This window comes from Podarcis liolepis (assembly GCF_965112155.1).
Source record: "Podarcis liolepis genome assembly, chromosome: 9".
NCBI classification, from domain to species: Eukaryota; Metazoa; Chordata; class Lepidosauria; order Squamata; family Lacertidae; genus Podarcis; species Podarcis liolepis.
This window is the reverse complement of record NC_139564.1, coordinates 38,642,487-38,662,342: the sequence shown is the minus strand read 5'-3', so window position 1 is coordinate 38,662,342 and position 19,856 is coordinate 38,642,487. Positions and strand designations below refer to the sequence as shown.

The 19,856-nt window shown below is 39.4% G+C and overlaps 1 protein-coding gene and 1 long non-coding RNA gene across 7 annotated transcripts in view; both read right to left on the bottom strand.

The window, feature by feature from the left end:
* Nucleotides 1-19,856, bottom strand: part of LOC310714680 — a 181,094-nt gene that overhangs the window by 17,248 nt on the left and 143,990 nt on the right. The gene's annotated exons all lie outside the window — the stretch shown is intronic.
* Nucleotides 1-19,856, bottom strand: part of DCLK2 (doublecortin like kinase 2) — a 77,667-nt gene that overhangs the window by 8,131 nt on the left and 49,680 nt on the right. For all 6 annotated transcript variants that reach the window (XR_014529900.1, XR_014529901.1, XM_083519993.1 and 3 more), the window contains 7 exons: nt 18,257-18,365; nt 13,406-13,463; nt 10,844-10,963; nt 9,517-9,663; nt 3,991-4,124; nt 3,080-3,157; nt 328-424 (listed from right to left, as the gene is read on the bottom strand). Coding sequence is in view for 4 of the 6 variants with exons in the window: in XM_083519993.1 (XP_083376119.1) it covers nt 328-424; nt 3,080-3,157; nt 3,991-4,124; nt 9,517-9,663; nt 10,844-10,963; nt 13,406-13,463; nt 18,257-18,365 (743 nt within the window). In the remaining 2 variants the exon portion in view is untranslated. The remainder of the gene's footprint in view (nt 1-327; nt 425-3,079; nt 3,158-3,990; nt 4,125-9,516; nt 9,664-10,843; nt 10,964-13,405; nt 13,464-18,256; nt 18,366-19,856) is intronic.

Sequence of the window (19,856 nt, the reverse complement as noted above, 5' to 3'; positions counted from 1 at the left end):
ACCTATTAATTTGTCCAAAAATTTTCAAGTATGAAACTCCACCACTCATTTGACTTTCAGAAAAGAATGTGAACTTGAGTGTTTTCCTTAATCACTTCACTGAACTGGTCCCACTGGAGTGGCTGATGTTTTAATATCCAAATGAAAGAATAGGTGTCAAGCTAGCTGCATTACCATGGGAGCCCCTATTGAAACTATTTGTCTTGGTCTGTTCTCCCAGCAATGGCTCTGGTGTCTTTCGTACTCTGCAACCCGTTTGGGTAGCAAAGACCAAACCAAAAACCACAACATAGCTTCCACTTTAATATCATTAATACAGCCCAATACCTTAGCAGAGTCAGTGATATTATCCCAGTATGGAGAGGGAAATTCTAGCTTTCCAACCAAGATCTGATCAAAGAGATCTTCTTGCACATTGTTCTCACTGTGGATCAAAACCAAGAAGAAAAAGCATGTCAATTTAAAAATCATTTATGAAAGCTAAAAAAAACCAAAGTTATGTTTATTTATTTTTATTGATTAGTTCAGAATTTGCAAACTGCTCTCTGTTCAGAGAATACCCAAGAAGAAATATAATACACTGTTCAGAATATAAACGTAATAGAGATCATTAAACAATTAGTCAGATCTGTATCACTCTGCCCTAGTTTTCATTCTTATACAACTTTGGGCTCAATTTATTTAAGCCATACAAGTAAAGAAAACAGGTTTCTGGCTGCTTCCTGTCAGTGAAAGACTTCAGAACACCTCAGTGGCTCTAAAGTGGCACATTTCTCCCTACACATCAAACAGTCTGTTACTATGGGCAATTATACGAGATAGGGAAGAGATGCTAGCCTGTTCTAGCTGCTCCCATCCTGAGCAGTGAAGGAACGTATAATTTCCTCACACTTGGATTCAAATTACAGTGGTGCCCCGCAAGACGAATGCCTCGCAAGAAGGAAAACTCGCTAGACGAAAGAGTTTTTCGTTTTGGAGGTGCTTCGCAAAACGAATTTCCTATGGGCTTGCTTCGCAAGACGACAATGCCTTGCAAGTTCCTGCGGGTTTTTTTCCCCTCCCCCCTTTTTCTAAGCCCCTAAGCCGCTTATCAGCTGATCCGATCAGCAGATAAGCCGCTAATAGCGCTAATCCGCTAATCCTTCAATGGGCTTGCTTCGCAAGACGAAAAAACCGCTAGACGAAGAGAATCACAGAACGGATTCTTTTCGTCTTGCGAGGCACCACTGTATATGTTGTGCAGGATTTTATAAAGCAGTATTTATATTTATTTATAAAAGTATTTATATACTGCCGTATCATAAAATAGCAGGGCAGTGTACAACAATATCTATAAAATGAAACATAAAGCACCATTCTGTGATTAAAAAGAGCACAAACAGTCATCTGAATTCAATTGTGCAGAAACTGAAGCCTGCCCTCACAGCTCAAGGCAGGAACAGCTAGAAGAGGTTTGCAGTTGTGCGGATACAACTCTGAAATGTTTGGGTGGTATTCAACTAAGTTTGTTTGGAGGAGACTTATTAAAATTAATGGACCTAAGTTAGTCATTAATTTCAATAGCTCTACTCTGTATATAACTTGGTTGAATACCACCCTTTACTTCTAACATTTCAGTTTCCTTTGCATTGGTATACTTATTTATGGAAGCTGCTTTGCTCACCGGAACTGATTACCTCTTCCTGTTGCCATGTCCCATGGCAGAGGTGGCCAACTTGTGACCCTCTGGATGTTGCTGAACTCCCATCAGTCAGAGCCAGCATGGCCAATGAACAGTGATGATAGGAACTGTCAACAACATCTGGAGGGCCACAAGTTGCCCATTCCTGCCCTACAGGATGTGAGCAAACATTTCAGTATGCTGTGTGGGCTGTGATGCCTTTTATGAGGCTAAGGACCATTTCTGCAAAAGGAGCTTAGAGATGAGCCAAGATGTAAGAAGGAAATGTTCAAGAAATGTAAGAAAGGGGAAATCAATAAGGAAGATTATACATGAGTTCTGGGCACCACAGTTTAAGAAAGATATTGACAAACTGGAACGGGTGCAGAGGAGGGTGACTAAAGAAGATCAAGGATCTGGAAGCCAAGCCTTATGAGGAATGATTGATGAAATTGGGTATGTTTAACCTGGTAAACAGGCAACTTAGAGGAGATATTATATCCATCTTCAAATATCTAAAGGGCTGTCACATGGCAGATAGATTAAGCTTGTTTTCTCCTGCTCCAGAGACAAGGACCAAAAGATTCTAGAAAGAAGATTCCGACTAAACATCAAGTAGAATTTTCTGACGGTAAGAGCTGTTTGACAGTGGAACACTGGAACAGACTCCCATGGGAGGTGGTGGAATCTCCTTCCTTGGAGGTTTTACAGCAAAGGTTGGATGGCCATCAGTCATGGATGCTTTAGCTGAGATTCTTCAATGTAGGGAGAAGTACTGGTGATCCTCAGAGTCCTTTCCAACTCTACAGTTCTATGATTCTAATATGAATATTTTTTTACACTCCTGGAAGCCCCTATATTTGATGAATATATGAAGTGGCTCAAGAAGTCCAGCTACCTTGACCACCAAAAGGTTTGTAATAAATGAAAATTGTGAATCTAAAGACATCAGATACGTGAATGTTCTAACACCATATGCTGATTATAGTTATAAGATGTCTAAGCCCAAGTTCTAACACTAGAGGGCAAGCTCTGCATGCTTAATACAACAGATGGGTTCTGAAGAAAGAGACTCAAGGACAAGGTGACAAAGATGCTGGGAGCCTTGCCTGCCTACATTTGACAAACAATATAGCCTATTCATTTCTTCCTATAATGAATATTGCTCTTCTTTCTGAATATTCTGATGGCAGATAAACTGAACGCATTACACTTAACAGAAGAAGGAAAGAAGGAAGGAAGGAAGGAAGGAAGGAAGGAAGGAAGGAAGGAAGGAAGGAAGGAAGGAAGGGAGATATATGGCCTGTGAAATATGAGAGAAGAAACAGTATTTATAATACTTATAATTTAAAGATGGAAAGTGATGTAGCGTAGGGAGAAACAGATCATCCATTTTAAACGTCACTTCATACTACTTACCTACGAAATGGTGGAAACCCACATAACAGTATGAATGTGATGACACCTGCAGCCCAAATGTCGACCTTTAAGCCATATCTGTAAAAAAGAGGAGGGGGTGGTAATGACATTTTAAAGATACTTCCTCTATATGCACTACAAGATTCTGCACAGGAGGTTTTCAGGTTTATACAAATTTACTGGTTCGTGCCATTTTAATTTCTAATTTTAGCAGCACACTAACAGCAAATTTTCAAGCAAAGCTTGACAAAGCTTGCCATTGACCTAGAAGTAAGTAAAGATCAGGCTGAGATTAATTTGTTCATATTCTGCTACCAGATATTATTATATTATATATCTCATGGTATTCCATATATCATCCAATGTGAAAAGAATATTTGGCTTTGTTCAGGTTTAATGTCAAATGATGGTTTGGTGTTCACAAACTCCTTTCTTCCTATCCCTCCTCCTCTCACATCTTCAGCTTGATTAGTAACTTGTGCGGTTTTGCCAAACCAAAGTTTTCCATTTGAGCTGAAGCCTATGGCTTCCATTTAATCAGAAGACTATGGCTTCTGCAAGCCTCGGGAAAAACCCAATAGTCTGGTAAAACACCTGAATCAAACCTACATAAGCACATACCTGTTTATACAGGGCCTTAGGATAAATGGGTTCGTATCAAACATTAGTTGTACTTGGAGTAGACCTACCGAAATCAGCAGAAATTGCTAATTTAGGTCTATAAATTTCAATGTGTCTACTCCAAGTAAAGCTTAGTTGGATACAACCCACTGATTTCAAATGTATTTCCTGTTCAAACAACTATACACAACCACTCTATAACTATTCTTAAAACATATTAAAAGGTGTGCATACACTTTCTTACACCAAGCACAATAATAAGAAACCCCATTTTAATAATGCATGTTCACCCTGTCTCTGCAATGATTTCAGGAGCTACGTATGTTGGCGTGCCACAGACTGTATAGAGGGGTCCTTCAACCACAGTGGCTAGTCCAAAGTCTCCTAGTTTCAGCGATTTTGTCCCATCTGGATACTCACAAACCTGGGGTGGAGGGGTGAAGGGAGGAGAAAACAGAGAAGGAATAATAACTTGTTAGTGGAGAAACATAGGGACAACACCTTACAAGACTGTTGCTAAGAATTATTGCATGCAAAGTGTATTGAGGGGGAAAGTGCAATATAAATGCTACCCTGCCCTACAAAAGTAGATAAACATTCCAGTCATTCTAAGTGGAAAATGCCTTCTAATGTTCATCAATAGGTGGCAACAAGTTTATAGAAAGCAAGTGATATAAATACTTAAGACCTAATAGCAATACAGTGGTACCTCGGGTTAAGAACTTAATGCATTCTGGAGGTCTGTTCTTAACCTGAAACTGTTCTTAACCTGAAGCACCATTTTAGCTAATGGGGCCTCCTGCTGCTGCCGCGCCGCTGCTGCGTGATTTCTGTTCTCATCCTGAAGCAAAGTTCTTAACCCGAGGTACTATTTCTGGGTTAGCGGAGTCTGTAACCTGAAGTGTCTGTAACCTGAAATGTCTGTGACCCGAGGTACCACTGCAATATTGTAGTAGACAAGAATGATACAGACACCGGTCTTGGCATATGAAGGCTACCATTTTATTTAAACCTGCATTCATGTCAATCAAATCCAAAATTAGTAAGACAGAATAACACAGGAACCTAAGCAGTTATCCCTCCAATATATTGGCCTGGCTTTCCACACTGCTCTCACCTGAGTGCCCTCTCCGAGGGAAAACCCTGTGCTGGGTCCCATGAGTCAGTAAAAGCAGGTTCCCACCTTGCAGTTGCCCCCACATTGCAGGGCAGTTAGCAACCAGGGCTATGTGACTGTTTACAAGCACCTCCCATTGCAACTCTATGTTGGTGCCCTGTCCCCTGGCTAGTTTGTTGGGACACTCGTCCTTTCACTCCAAACATGCCATAAACACATACACACTCTCTCATGAACACTCTCCACCCACCATCAAACATGTGACAAAAAATATTCTGTCCAGAACAAAGGGCTGCTATATATTATCCTTTAAAGCTGAAACTCCAAGGAAGGTGAAAAAGATGCTTCTCCCCAGCCAATCTAGATGCCATGGAAAAAGAAAATTTTCATGGTCCTCAGAGTTATCACCTGGGCTAACTCAAAAACCAAGGGAGGGAAGATGGGTCACCCAGTCTGAGTGAGACTGAGATGTGTCCTGGGCCTTAATACATTGCAAACATACCGGCTCTCATCTTCAACGCACCATTATCAAGGAATTTTAATAGGTAACTGTAAAAGCAAATCAATTGTTTTTTTGTGGAGAGTCTCAATTAGAAACTGTGGGTGGGTGGAATTAGCAAAGTCTGTGGGTAAGTCTAATTAAATCAGCTGCCTACTTAAGCATGTAAATAGTCTAACAGTCAAATTTGGTTACAAAATCGATGACTAAGAATCAAATGGTGGGGAAGATATTCTGAGGGAAGTGTTAGAAGGCCTTACAGAGCTTCTTATATTCTTATATTACTGAACTATATTGTCAGGGAACTCTTTGAAGAAGTAAAAGAAAGTACATAAAACGATTGGTGTATTGTTCCAATGGGCATACCATAGATCAACTACATCTCTAAAATATGCCTGTTTAATTGCCCAGTGTGCCTTTTTTCTTAGTTATCAACATAATAAACATATACTTCTAAGCAGCTCTCTGCAAGAGATGCTTTTCCTGATGGTGCTCTTCAGATGTTTTGGCCTACGTCTCTGACCATTCACCATGATTGCGTGTCGAGACCCCGCAGCCACCCCCTCATTGGAAATAACTCACACGAGGACACGGATATTAGGTTTATGTTATAGGGCAAATTTTGGCCACAACTTTATTGAGATTACAGAATGTGAGCGGTATTGGCTTAGGCATTGATTGGACCTGACTATATTTGACTCCTGCCCATTGTGCAGAAAGTCCCAGTAAGGGTAAGCCACCGGTAGAGAGAGCCCTGTCGATGCGAACCAACTCAATCTCCCCCTGGTGTTCCCATCGTTGTCGTGTCAAGGCCTTAGCCCGCCAGCGGGGCTTCAGACTAGATCAACACCCCCGGATTCCTTTAACGGAATACCCTTAAGCATGGAGGGGCAGGTGGCTCGTCGCCAAATACACACACATCTGTAACCAATGCCTCAGGCCCTCTGTAATGTCAGCCAGCCATATATCATTCGGCCGGGATCCCCCAGGCAACGGGGGACAGAGTCCCCCGCCCCCGGTGGGGAGTGGGTGGCCATGTGGTCCACCGTAACTCCTCCCCACTGGGAAGTGGAGCGGATTTTCTGGGGTTGAAGTCGGAAACTTCAGGAAAGCACCAGGTTGGGAAAAGCTAGCTTATGTATTGAAAAATCTCCCTAGCTCTATGCGTTATATAGAAAGATTGCTAAAACTATTCCTTTGAGTCATGGCAAAATATGAATGACTTTGCTTTGTTGACAAACTTCAGAAATTCTGATAGTGCAAATAGATAGAGATAATCATGCAGGTGCAACAGAGACAACAGTGAGATGTAGCTGCTAAAAAAGCTAATGCTATTCTAGGCTGCATCAACAGAAGTATAGTGCTCAAATCAAGGGAAGTAATAGCCCTGCTCTATTCTGTCTCCGTCAGACCACACCTAGAGTACTGTGTCCTGTTCTGGGTGCCACAATTTAAGAAGGATGGCAACAAGCTGCAACATGTGCAGAAGGGGGCAATCAAGGTGATCAAGGGTCTGGAAACCAGGCCTTATGAAAAACGGTTGGCGTTTACCCAGGGTTCATGTTTCCCTCTGGAAATGAGGCACACTGTGTTGTCTTTATGATATATGGTTAGTTTACACATATATACAACCTGAGTTTGCAATGGAGGGGTTTCCATCATCAACAAAACTGACAAATTCAAAGCTGGATAGCTCAGTTGGTTAGAACATGGTGCTGATAATGTCAGGGTCACAGGTTTGATCCCCGTATGGGCCAACTGCATATTCCTACATTGCAGGGGTTTGGATTAGATTATCTTTAGGGTCCTTTCCAACTCTACGCTTCTACCTCAAAAGGGCCTTGTTTCTCCCATAGCCATGGCCTCTCTCTCTCTGCCTTTCCAGCCTGCAGCTTTTTGAATCCAGCTTCTAGCTCACATGACTTTCTAAACTCTGGCTTTATCTGTTAAGGGAGGGCCCCCCCACCCAGTTGTCATCTCACACAAGCCCCTTGAGCCCCTTTGGTTATTGCAATGGCCCATCACCCAGGAGGTGAGCCTTGATTGGTTAGCTTTTAACACTTGCTAGATCCAGGGATTAGAAGTCTGGCACCCATCTTAACACCACAGACCTTGATAAAATTCTAACACTTAATGGATCAAGAAATTTAGAGGAGTCTGACACTCTCAAACTCATGACAATGCCCTTTCCCCACATAACAGAAGGACATTCTCCCAAGACCCAAAGACCCCTGCTAAAACAACTGCAGGAACTAAACAATGTTTACTTAGCTTTAGAAGATTAGTTTAAACTTTTTATTGCATATTTTTAAGATCATTTCTTATAAGAATAATTCTTATTATTTCTTATGTTGCGATTTATGTATAGCTGAATTATATCATATCGTTTTATTGGGTGAGTTCTTATTGTTGATTTTTCTGATTGTTTATCACTCTTGGGAACAATTATTAGCAGAAAGCCTTTTTCATTAAATAAACAAAAATGTAATGCACTGCAGTACCTCACAGCCATAAAAGAAAGTCTCATGATTCCTGACAAAACATCACATATAAGATCCATTATCTTATATGCATATAGCAATGAAGAACTGGTGAAGTTGAATGCAAATCAGACAAGTGGCTGACATTCTATCTAGCAACTAAATGTATTTCAATGATGAGAAATAATTTACATTAAGAACTATTATGCCATTCCAACCTGCCAATCATGGCATCTGTCAAGTAATCTCTTTAGGCTTTCTAAGTGAAAAGTGCATCTGTGCCTATTTATACCTGATTTGATTACTAATGAGAGCTTAAAGTGTCAGATTAGCCCAAGAGCTTCAACTCACTTAAGTGCCTGATGTCATTGTTATTATTGTAAAGCAGACAGGATCAACAATCGTGAATCACAGCCTGAACCTGTAAGTGAGCACTCAGTTCTTGCATGCTGCACTTTCCACAAAGAGAAACAAATCAAGCATAAGCATTAAAACGTTCACATTAAATTTGCTTTAAGTTATTATTAAGGATATTTTTGTACTGGAAACATTATTAAAGAGATAAAATACGTCACAAAATAGATACTGGTTTTATCACTTTCACTATTCTTATATGAAAACTTGCTTACAAAAAAGGTCTGTCTGTCTGTCTGTCTGCCTCTCTTTCTCTCTCTCTACCTGTATATCTCTCCTAATACCCCTCTCCTGGCAAAACAAAATAGAAATCCCTCATATATGATATAGTCTCATGTCTGGATTTCATGTCAAGTCATTCCAGAGTTTATTGGAATCACTGCTAGTGATTCCATCCCCTAAACATAGCTTTGCTCTGGATGTTTCCAGCTGTGGAAAGAGAAGGGGAGGCATGTCCCCTGATTTCCCTTTCCCTGTGCTGCATCCAGCATTCCCCAACCCGCCAGAGCAGATTTATTTGTTAGAGAACAAGTCCCATTAAAACCAGCTTCCTTTTGAGCAAACCTGCTTAGGACTGCACTGTCAGCTAATTTGCTACTTATTTGCTAAAAAAACACACCTTATTGAATTTAAAGTAAATACGTGCAAGAAATAGCACTTAAGTTTGTTTGTGTTCGAGTCTCACTTTATTACTTCAGCCGTCAGGCAAGAACTAAGCTTTTTTTTAAAAGTGCATTTATTAGAAATGCTATCAAATCAAATGTATGTCTTTGTGTAGGGAGATTCACATGGTGCCTTCTGATCTGGTTTCAAATGTTCTTAACGTGTGGGAAGTGGAAGCATTAAGACAGATACTCTTCTCATGTTTTGGATTAGGCTATTGCAATATGATGCAGGTGTGGCTTTCCTTGGAGATGACTCGGAAACTTCAAATGGTTCAAAATTAAGCGGCCAGATTATTGGATGAGTTCTGTTTAGATGTTTATATAACCAGGGCCGGATTTAGGTCTGATGAGGCCCTAAGCTATTGAAGGTAATGGGGCCCTTTATATGTCCAGTTGTCCTTTGTCAACAACAAATTGTTGCTGTAATATTAACAATGTAATATTTAAACTTAAAAATATTGTTATAGATTGTTTTCAATATTTTATGAAAGCAGATAGAATTTAGGCACACTGTTATTTGTCTTTATTTACACCCCCCCCCCACCACACACACCCTTTGCTTCTCAGTGCTTAACATATAGGTATGAATTTGCGTTAACGTGGCAAAGAGATGGGAGAATAACATGAAACAGGCAACATACCAATAGATTTTCTGGCTTGATATCTCTGTGAACGATACTGAGACCATGGAGATATTTCAGTGCACTGGCTAGATTGTAGACCATTGCACTTCCATCACGCTCTGTGTATTTTGTTGAAGACGTGATAGCATCAAAAAGGTCTCCTCCCTGTAATGGTCAGGAGGATCAAATAATTAAAACAAAACAAAATCCATCATGTTTTATAACTGCTGAAGGAAAATCAGATTCTCCCCCCCCATTATGCAATGTTGGGGAAATCACAATGGAAGCAATAGGGTGAAAGCTGCACATACCTAAACCTCAGCAAAATGAGTGGAACTAGAATGCTCACTGTGTGCTTAATATTGCATTCCTATGCACTCTTGCTGGTAAATGAAGTATCGTTCAACTAAGTAGGGCTTACTTCTAAGAAAAGCACCACAGTGCTAAACTACATGCATGATTTTAATGGAGTTTAGGAGCACCTAACTTCATTATACTAGACAGCAAATCCCTTATGCTTGATTATGAATGTTGAAAATCCCTGTGCCAAGTTTACTGGGAGATATAAGAATGCCTTTTAAAAAATCAAATCTACAAAAGTCTCAACTGAAATATAAAATAATGAAATCTTAGCAGACATTTTTCATGGGCTTTACATGTGTTGCGGACCTGCCTCATTGGCATAAGTCTCTAAAGTCTGACAATTCTCAACCATTAATTGCAAACAACACAGGTTTGGTTTTCTTAAGGTGCTTTCTAGCAGAGGTAAATATTAAGAAAAATAAATTGAACACAAAAATGCTCTTATTTAACTTTAAAGGGCTACTTTTGCCAAATGTGAAGTGAAATCTGAAAGTAAATAAGAACTGGATAAAGAATTCCTGCATTTAAAAAAATTGAGGGAGAAAGGAAACCTGCAAATTTATGATGTGGTGGCTGTTTATGCTATACATAGGTGGTTACATGCCAATCTAATATTAATTTTAAATTGCAATTTTAAAACAGTGCAGAAACATAACACTATTGCGCAGCAAATTTCTACATCTGGATATCCATGATAACTTAGTATGTAAATGCAATGTATATAACGATCATATGTGCCAGAATCAGACTTCAGAAAGAATTATCATTTTCACATGTTACAAAATTTGCAGGTTAAGGCACATAGGAACACCAGCTATCACTCTCAATAGGAATTTCAAAAGTGGGCTGGGAACTACTTTAGGATGGGAGAGGAAAGTCCCATGGCGTCCCAACATTGTTTTCTGTACCATGACTATTATGCAGAGGTACTGGACCCTGGAACATTCAATATCTTCATATTCAGTGATGGAAAGCCTCTCACCTTGACCAACTCCATCACCAGGTAGAGCTCGGTTGCAGTATCCATCTCCTCTATTAGCATGATAATATTGGGATGTTTCACTTGGCGCAGTATGGAGACTTCATTTTCAATCAAGTGTTCCTATTTATTATTGGGTAGAGGGGAGGAAGGGAAAAACAAACCAAGACAAATCCTCCTTGTAACAATGTGGCTTTAAGATACAGTTTTCACATGAGAAAGCAGCTTCCTAAAGTGCAGCTTTCCACCACTATTCTTCTCCGCAACATTTACAGTGTAGTTATCGAGACATCTCTAGTGAAGCAACATAGGTATAGGCTCAACGATTTAATAAATCCTTTGTTACCAAGGGCTTCCAAAATGTTCCTCGTTAACTTGATTTAAAAATGAAAAACAAGGCATGCCATTTTATTAAATCAGGTAAATCTTTAGACGTTTTCAGTTACAAGAAACCAATTGGGTATGCTCCAGGAGGGCCAGAAACTTTATTTTACAGTTAACCATGGTTGCTGTAACACTCTGGAAGACACCACAACAACCATTCCAGAAACCTCACCTTTATCACAGTACAAACATTCTAACAACATGCACTTCATGCATTTGTGGAAAACCCTGCGGGAAGTACATGTGAGCATTCTACGACTGATGAACATGAGCAGTGCCTGAAAAATTAGATGCGATTTGTCCTACACCATAAAATACCATTGAACAAATGGCTTTGGGGAGTCAATTTGCATCAAATCCGTGAAGTTTCGATAATTTTACCCTAACTATTTAGTTACTAAAAACCCACATGCTGAGCGTGCATTTCCTCCTGTGAAGATGTGGCACATTAGACGTGGCTTAAACAGATCGCACCTTTGAAACCCAATATGTGAGAGCATCAAAAGTCTTTCTGGAACAAACATATATGTCTGCTCCAAACAACCGTGTGCTGGAGAAAAGAAAAACAAAATATGAATGGGTTTTTAAAACATGGTTTATAGTTATAAACCTTAAAAAAATAAATCAGATCAACTGAGAAAATGAGGGGATTTATTATAATTAGTTAAATTAACTGTGTATCAGGAGGAATATACCGTATTTTTTGCACCATAACACTCACTTTTTTCCTCCTAAACAGTAAGGGGAAATGTCTGTGCGTGTTATGGAGGGAATGCCTACGGGTGGCATGCCTACGGATTTTCCTCCTCTAAAAACTACATGCGTGTTATGGTCGGGTGCGTGTTATAGAGCGAAAAATACGGTAATAAATATCAAATAATGTGTGAAATTTAGAGACTAGTGATATCTAAATGTTACCTATTAATGATTATTTAAATTTACTGTGCATGGTGCCGCTGACAAGTAGCTACTGACAATTAGTAAGAAGCTTTTGAAGATAGCTTCATCAGTATTTTTGTTTTATTGGGATGGTTGGGATTTAATGTTCTTCCTCCCCTCTGGCAAAGCTGCAAGAAGTTTGGAAGCTTCTGGAACCAAACAAACGGTTGTTAGTCTATGCTGAAGAAGAGATGCCCCTTTCAGCAAATATTTTCACCTCCATGAAAATATCAAAGGCTCTTGGTTCTAACTACCCTCAGTAAAGTCTCTTCACATATGAACATTCCTTCCCCATGCATCACTGAGGCTGTGCTTAGAATTATCATCTTACATTAAGTTCAGGGTCTTTTCTGTTGTAGCCCCATAACTTTGGAATGTCCTTTCATGAAAAGCAGCATGACATCCTTCCTGTTATGCTTTCGTTATGACTTCAAAGTTTGGACTGTTTAAGCATTCTCTACTGTGTGTGTTCTATTCTGAAATTTGTTGTTTTACATTGTTTATGGTTTTTAATATACTGTGGTTACCATCTGGAGATTTACACTGCAGCTCGGTATAGATTATTTTTAAATACATAAAACAAAGAACACTGATAAAACATCTGTTTTCTTAAAATAGGACTGATTTAAAATGCTGGGCTGGTATGTGAAAATCTCTTATTGTGGTCTATAAGGTGCATTACAGTGAAACTCTTTAAAGGCAAATTCTGGAAACACCTTTACTCCAAAATACTTACCTTCATTCTCAAGACTCTGAAGTAAAATATATCCATATATTTAATGCATTTTCTTTATATAGAACATAAACTTCAATCCCTTTGAAGCAGCACTTTAGAATTACCCACTGTTGTCCTAGTGATGCTGGTTTGGACCCCAAACACCATCCATTATTTTGTCTTTGTTAAATTAATGATGCAAATGAGACACATTTTCTGCTGACTTACAAATAATAAATTCACGAGCAATGTAAATGCTATCTTGATGAATGTTTTGTTACATCTGACTAAGCATAATTTTTGTGAATATCCATGCAGCTCTACAAAATTAATATACATACATGGTTGGCGGGATTTGCCCAGATGAATTGTAAATTTAAATACTTTTCGTAAGTGAAGCCAAATTTGACAAATTAACTATCTGTGAGTTTAAAACTCTATAATTCTGCCTTTACTTGAAATCAGGTAAGATTACTATGGAAGCATCTCCCCACCTTATAATGCTATAGCTCTATATTCTCTCATACCTTTCCACAACATTTTCCTTTGTCTATAATCTTCAGTGCATACTCCTTCCCAGTAGACCTACAAAGAGCGAAACAAAAGAGGAATATCAGGCAGAAATGCAAAGATTTATTCAACATGTGGGTTTTTTGTCTGAATGTACAGTGGTGATAAAATTGCTTTCATCAATGTGAACAGATGACAGAAAGAAGGTATATCTGCTTTTATTTTGTTTCTCAGCAAGTCATGTCTGCTGTTGCCTTGACTACCAAACGCAGGCTTTCTACTATGATTTTCTCAAGTGTGACCTAATGTGTCGCATTTTGTCCCTGATTTAATGTTAGATGTTCTGTACCTTTCATTCTGCTCTTTTAAACTGGCAGTCATGTGGCATTTTTTTACAGGATTGGTATTTCAAAGTCTCAGGGGTAGAAAGGTTCATTTTGACTTTTTTTATTGAACAAAATTAGATCAGCTATTCTGTAGTATAAAATTTATTGGACCACAAAAATTATTTGAAGACAACCTATACAAGAAATATTCTGTGGCCATTCTACCGATTTCTGTGAAATTTTGTTTTAAGAAGTCTGCTACCTCCATTCTAAATATCATGTCCTGAAAACTACAATGGATAGTTATTTCCACTTATGTTTAAGTGCTGCAGGCTTAAGAGGTGAAAGCATTTTAAATCTAGTATTATAAGACTTTAGCAAAAGAATAATATTAAAAATATTTTATGGTATAAGGCTTTCAAAATGGTTGCAAAAGTGACCGTTAAGAAGATCAGACAGAATGAAAGACGTGGCCATTATGGTTCTTGGTATATGCAGTATTATCTCATCAACACGAAACCGCATTTGCAGGCATGCTCAAATGAAAATGACTCTATGGTTGGTAATTACTTTTACTACAAACTCACTGAGAATGCAATTCACCACACACTGCATTTTTAAAGGTTTCCGTTGAGGATTTTTTTTTTTGTTTTGTTTTAAAGGGCACACTTAATAAAGTAATTAGCACATGAGAGAACTTGCACATTCATTGAAAAGCAAGGTTTTGTGGCAACTCTTTGCCAGGAGTACAGAAGATTACACTGGTCTGCACCCACGTAATGTGTGAAATGGCTCATACAGTCCAGCTGTAGCACACACCCCATTCCTTCCTACTGTATAAGACTTCTTGACAGCAGCAGGATTTAAAAATAAATAAATACTGTCAACAGTGTCCAGTTAGTATGAGCAGCTACAGCAGTAATAATGGTGAAGATATTTTGCTTCAGGTATAATCAGTTTCATGCTGTAGAAGCATATAGCACTGGAATCACATTTAGTAAGGATGGTTGTTATGGAATAATACAGTGCAGCAAAGCATCCCTGGTGTGAAAGCATAGCTGCGTCTGCTAAGTTGTCATAGTTACAACTGGATACAGATGAGGACAAAAGGGAGGTTGCAGTATCTGACTGAGCAGTATTTTGAGAAGGGATTACAGTGGGCTGCATCCAGAAGTGTGCAAACAGAATAAGTAGAATCATAGAATCATAGAGTTGGAAGAGACCACAAGGGCCATCGAGTCCAACCCCCTGCCAAGTAGAATGATTGGTCTTACCTGAAGTGTAGATTTGGGAGTAGGGATGCTGGAGCCAATGGGATAGGACATAGCCCATTGGCTCCAGCATCCCACAAGGTAAATTATGGTAGTGGCAGTGTTCTGTGAACTGCTGAACTGCTGAACTAGAGGAAGACTTTGTGTAAGATACCGTATTTTTCGCCCTATAGGATGCACCGTCCCATAAGGCGCACCTAGTTTTTTCGGGGGGGGGGGATAAAGGGGAAAAAATTATTTCCCCCCCAGGTATGGGGCTGGGGCAGGGGAAGCCCGAACTTCCCCCAACCCCCGCCCCCAGAACAGGCAACTCTCCGCAAACCGTGGGAGCCCAGCGCCGGGCTCCCGCGCCTTGCGGAGAGCCACGCGAAGCCTGGGCGCGCTGAGCTCAGCGCGCCCAGCCTTCTGCATGCAGGCAACTCTCCACAAGCCGCGGGAGCCCAGTGCTGGGCTCCCGTGCCTTGCGGAGAGCCGTGCAAAGTCTGGAGAGTGAGAGGGATCGGTGCGCACCGACCCCTCTCGCTCTCCAGGCTTCAGAGAATGCCGCATTCGCCCCATAGGACGCACACACATTTCCCCTTCATTTTTGGAATGGAAAAAGTGTGTCCTATGGGGTGAAAAATACGGTAGTATTAGCGCAGCTTGAGACATTGTACAAGGCCTTGCCGAAGAGATTGCACAACACTTTGTCCTCATGGAAGCTTTGTGCTAAAGTTCTCTTTTCACATGAGAAGCTCTTGCAACATTAGAAGACTTCTCCCACTTATGAAAGCCACCTCCAGAATAACCCTATACTTTTAAAGCTGCCCTTTACTTTTAAACTGGAGGATTTTTCAGTAACATAGCCAGTTATTATTGAATACTTGGACAATTATGAAGAAGTTAGTCTAATGACGATTTGAATTGTAGTAGCCTATAAAAGCAATATTCCACTGAAAAGTAGGGCCCATTCACATGACTGAAGAACAGTACGCTAGCCACTGTTGCCTTCTATGACTTGGGGGGTGACCGTCTGAAGTGGGGAGTCTCCCGTACTTGTAGAGTAACTAGACAGAGTTCACTGCAACTCCTAACACTGGGTGCTTGAATAGTAACTTGATTATATATATTACTATCATCCATGAATACTTTTCCATTTGGTGTGAGCTCTCCTCAAAGAGGCAACAATACAAATTGTGCCATTTCAGGTGCATTGCCTGTGCATTCTATGGTACCAACCAAAACAGAAACCCTCCTCCTTGGAAGTCTCTAGGTTCCATGTCCAAGCCTTCTGCCTGGATAGGGTCTAGACCTGATAAAAACTTAGTATTCTGTCTTTTCACTGTTTGTAATTATCACCCAATTACTTTCCCCATTTCTGGCAGGGAAAGTTTCCGTTTCCATTAGTATGTAGGTTTTTCAAGCTGTATACTGCTTAGATTTATCGTCCTGCCTGAAGGGTTTTTGGATCTGCAGAAAGCAAGAGAAATATTGTAAAAGCTCCAGGGGCATTTGCTTTTTAAAGCTGGCTTGGGAAACATAGCAAGGTTTACACAAGCACACTGTATTGAGTGAAGGATTTTGAGAAAAAGTTGCTTAATATTTTTGTAAGTGAAGAAGTCGTAAGGGATTTGATTATATTAGCTTGGAATGCTGGTGTTTTGTTTTGTTTTGGGTTTTTTTGACAGGGGAAAGGAACTAAGAAAAATATTTAAGGGTGAACTCAAAATAGCCTCCTGAGAATTTCCAATAAATACATAAATAAGTACTTAATACATTTACAATAAAATGTGTGCAGGGCCATAAGGACTGACTGAATTTATTTTCCTTATTTCCAGATTACGTGGGTTTATTTCCTTGGCCTCTGCTTCCCCCATTTGAACTTTTAAACTTCCCTTGCTTCCTCTTTTCCTACTCCCATCACAGCTGGCCCTGCCTCATCTTCCTCCATATTTCCATCCCTAAACCATCTGCTAGATCCGTTCCTCCTTCTCATGCCCACTTTGCTAAATCTCCCTTTTCAGACACCTGTCTCCTTGGTCTCCTAAGATTGCTTACTTAAGGAACTTCATAGAAGGGAAGTCTCCCATCGCCTCACCACCATGTTCCCAAATCCCCCCCCCCTCCATCTTGTTCAAGGGCCTCTCCGATTCTCAAAAGAGAGGTTTTGAGAGTTATGTGCATGTGGCTGCAGAGGGGAGGGCTGGATGCTGCACTTTTGTTCAGTGAACTATTTAAAGTTAGCATCCAAACCTATATTTCCATATAGATTTCCACTAGAATGTGCGTATGGAAATGTGATCTAGAGCAGGAGTGGCCTTCTCAATGTTGCTGGCCTCCAATTCCCATCAGCCCTAGCCTCAGGAATAATGGAAATGGGCATCAAAGAAAAACTTGATCCAAATTATTGGAGTACTACAATATATCCAAAACAATGGGAGAAATTGGAAAGATCTCAAAAGAGAAGATAGACAGGGATTTGAAGGTGTTTAAAAGATACTTGCAAAACCATATCGAAAAATCAGAACTCCTATTAGAATAAACAAGTTCCGTTTCAAATACTGAAATACTAAATAAGATGGATAACAATGTATAATAGAAAAAGAAGTATGAAATTAGGTTAAAGGTGTGTGAAAGAAAGTAACAGAAGTGGGAAGAAATTGCAACTGAGTAGATTGGAAGTCTAACACAAAGGTGGGGTGAGGGGTGGTGGATGGTGATGGGAAAAGGAATTATCTGTGGGAATGAGTGTAGGTATGTTTGAACACCTTTAAGGACTGTATGAAATATATGTTTGTATGTTTGTATATTTGTAATATATGTGTATTATTTTAACAATAAAAAATAATAATTAAAAAAAAAACTTGATCAGCCGCCTCTGGTCTACATTTAGATGAATGCATGGATCATGAATGCATTTCCTTTTGCATTGGCTCGGCTTTTTCTTATGCTTGACAAAAACTTGTGGAGCAATTTTTAAAATATGTATTTCCCAAGACCTTCACGTTTGTTTAATTTGATATCCAACAAACCAGGGTTTGCTTACTTATGGTTATTAGTTATCCTTTTCACCCAGTGTAATAGCTGATGAAGTGGACATCAGGCAGAGGTGTCAAACATATGGAATAGATAGATACCTACACGAACTCTTGCATTTTACAACAAATGATTTACCAAAAGGCACCTGGTTGTCTGTGAAATATAACAATTTTCTAATATATGCTCAATGTACAGTGGAGGGGAAAGTTGCAGCTAAGTAAAAAATGAATAGCTGGGCAATTTTCTTGCTCACCGTTCTATGCACTCCTTTACCACAGCAAAATTACCATCTCCAATCACCTTTCCCACTTTGTATTTCTCAAGAATAGTTGATGTCCCTGAGCATTTGTTTCCATTCAAACCTGCAAGATGTAAAGGGCAAAAAGTAAGCTAAACATGGATGTGAGCAATATGGATTGTCCCTTACTGACCTCAACCCTACAGTAGGGCTATATCTTAAGCTGCAAAATCGTTTTTTAAAACAGTTATTTTAAGTATCTGTCGCTTCACATTTGCATCTAAAGCAAAAAGAAATAGCTGGCAAGGCTTAATCCAAGCTATATGACCTTGCTGTGCAAATCAGAGGGTAAGCATCCGAACATATTTTTCATGTAAGATTTTTTTTTTACATATTCCAAAAGGCGGCAACATTTCCACGTAAGGATCAACACCCAGCTACCATTTCATTTAGTTCTGTTGTTCAACAAACTGTATTGTTTCAGCTTCTGTTGCAGAGCTATTAAGTGGCACAAATATCACAGGGTTCTGGCGAGACTGAAGAATAAAATAATTTTATAATATACATGAAATATTGCATTATTACTTCCAGTCACCTGCATCACCCTAATCTAGGTGAGAATTCGTTCATGACAATTTCTGTCACAGGGAAATTACTCAGCAGAGATAGGATGGGTATCTATCATTCTCCACATTCTCAATCTAGGATACAATTTAGCTTTAACACATAATACCTGTAAATGCTGCCTAAATTTTACAAATATGTACCTTTATCTCAAGGTGTGCTTGCCAAAAGTGAAAACTTCTAAATTGGTTTTTATGTAAATGAAGGCTAACATTTTGTGTGTCCATTGCAAATCAAGTACAATATAAACATTAAAACGAAAACTCAGAATACCACGAGATGTTTGGAGAGGAGGTTAAGATAACTTAAAATTTCCCTTTCAAAATGGCCAGCACATCTCCATTTAATCTTTAACTGATAAATTGCCCTGTGTGATGCAACTCTTCTGCCAGAGCAATTTGGAACAGTTCTCCCCTGTATAGTTAATAATTAATGGTGTTAAAAATATCTCTCTCACAATTAATGAGAAAATTGTTTCAATTCAGAAAAACAAAATTCACATGGAAATAAAACATATTAAGTGAAATTCTCATGGATGAGGTTCAGGGTATTTGGTCATGCTTATCCTTCTTTTGTGGTGGCCAAGAAGTCTTGTGGGTGTCCTTTTTTTTTATTTATTCTACAAATCATGTCATGCCATCCAACATTTATCTGATGAAAATAGGGACATCCCATTCCATAATGATAATGATATTTATACCCCACACATCCTATTGGGTTGCATCAGCCATTCTGGGCAGCTTCCAACATATATAAAAACATAATAAAACATTAAACATTAATAAAGCTTCCCTATACAGGATTTCAGACAGCTCGGGAGTTGAATAACTCCATAGTCTCCAACATTTCTCCAATGAAAATAGGGACATCCTAAGGAAAAGCAGGACATTCTGGGATCAAATCAGAAACTAAGACAGCTTTTTTAAATCAAGGACGTCCCTGGAAAATAGGGACACTTGGAGGGTCTGTCATCTCATCAGTTGTCTGGCTT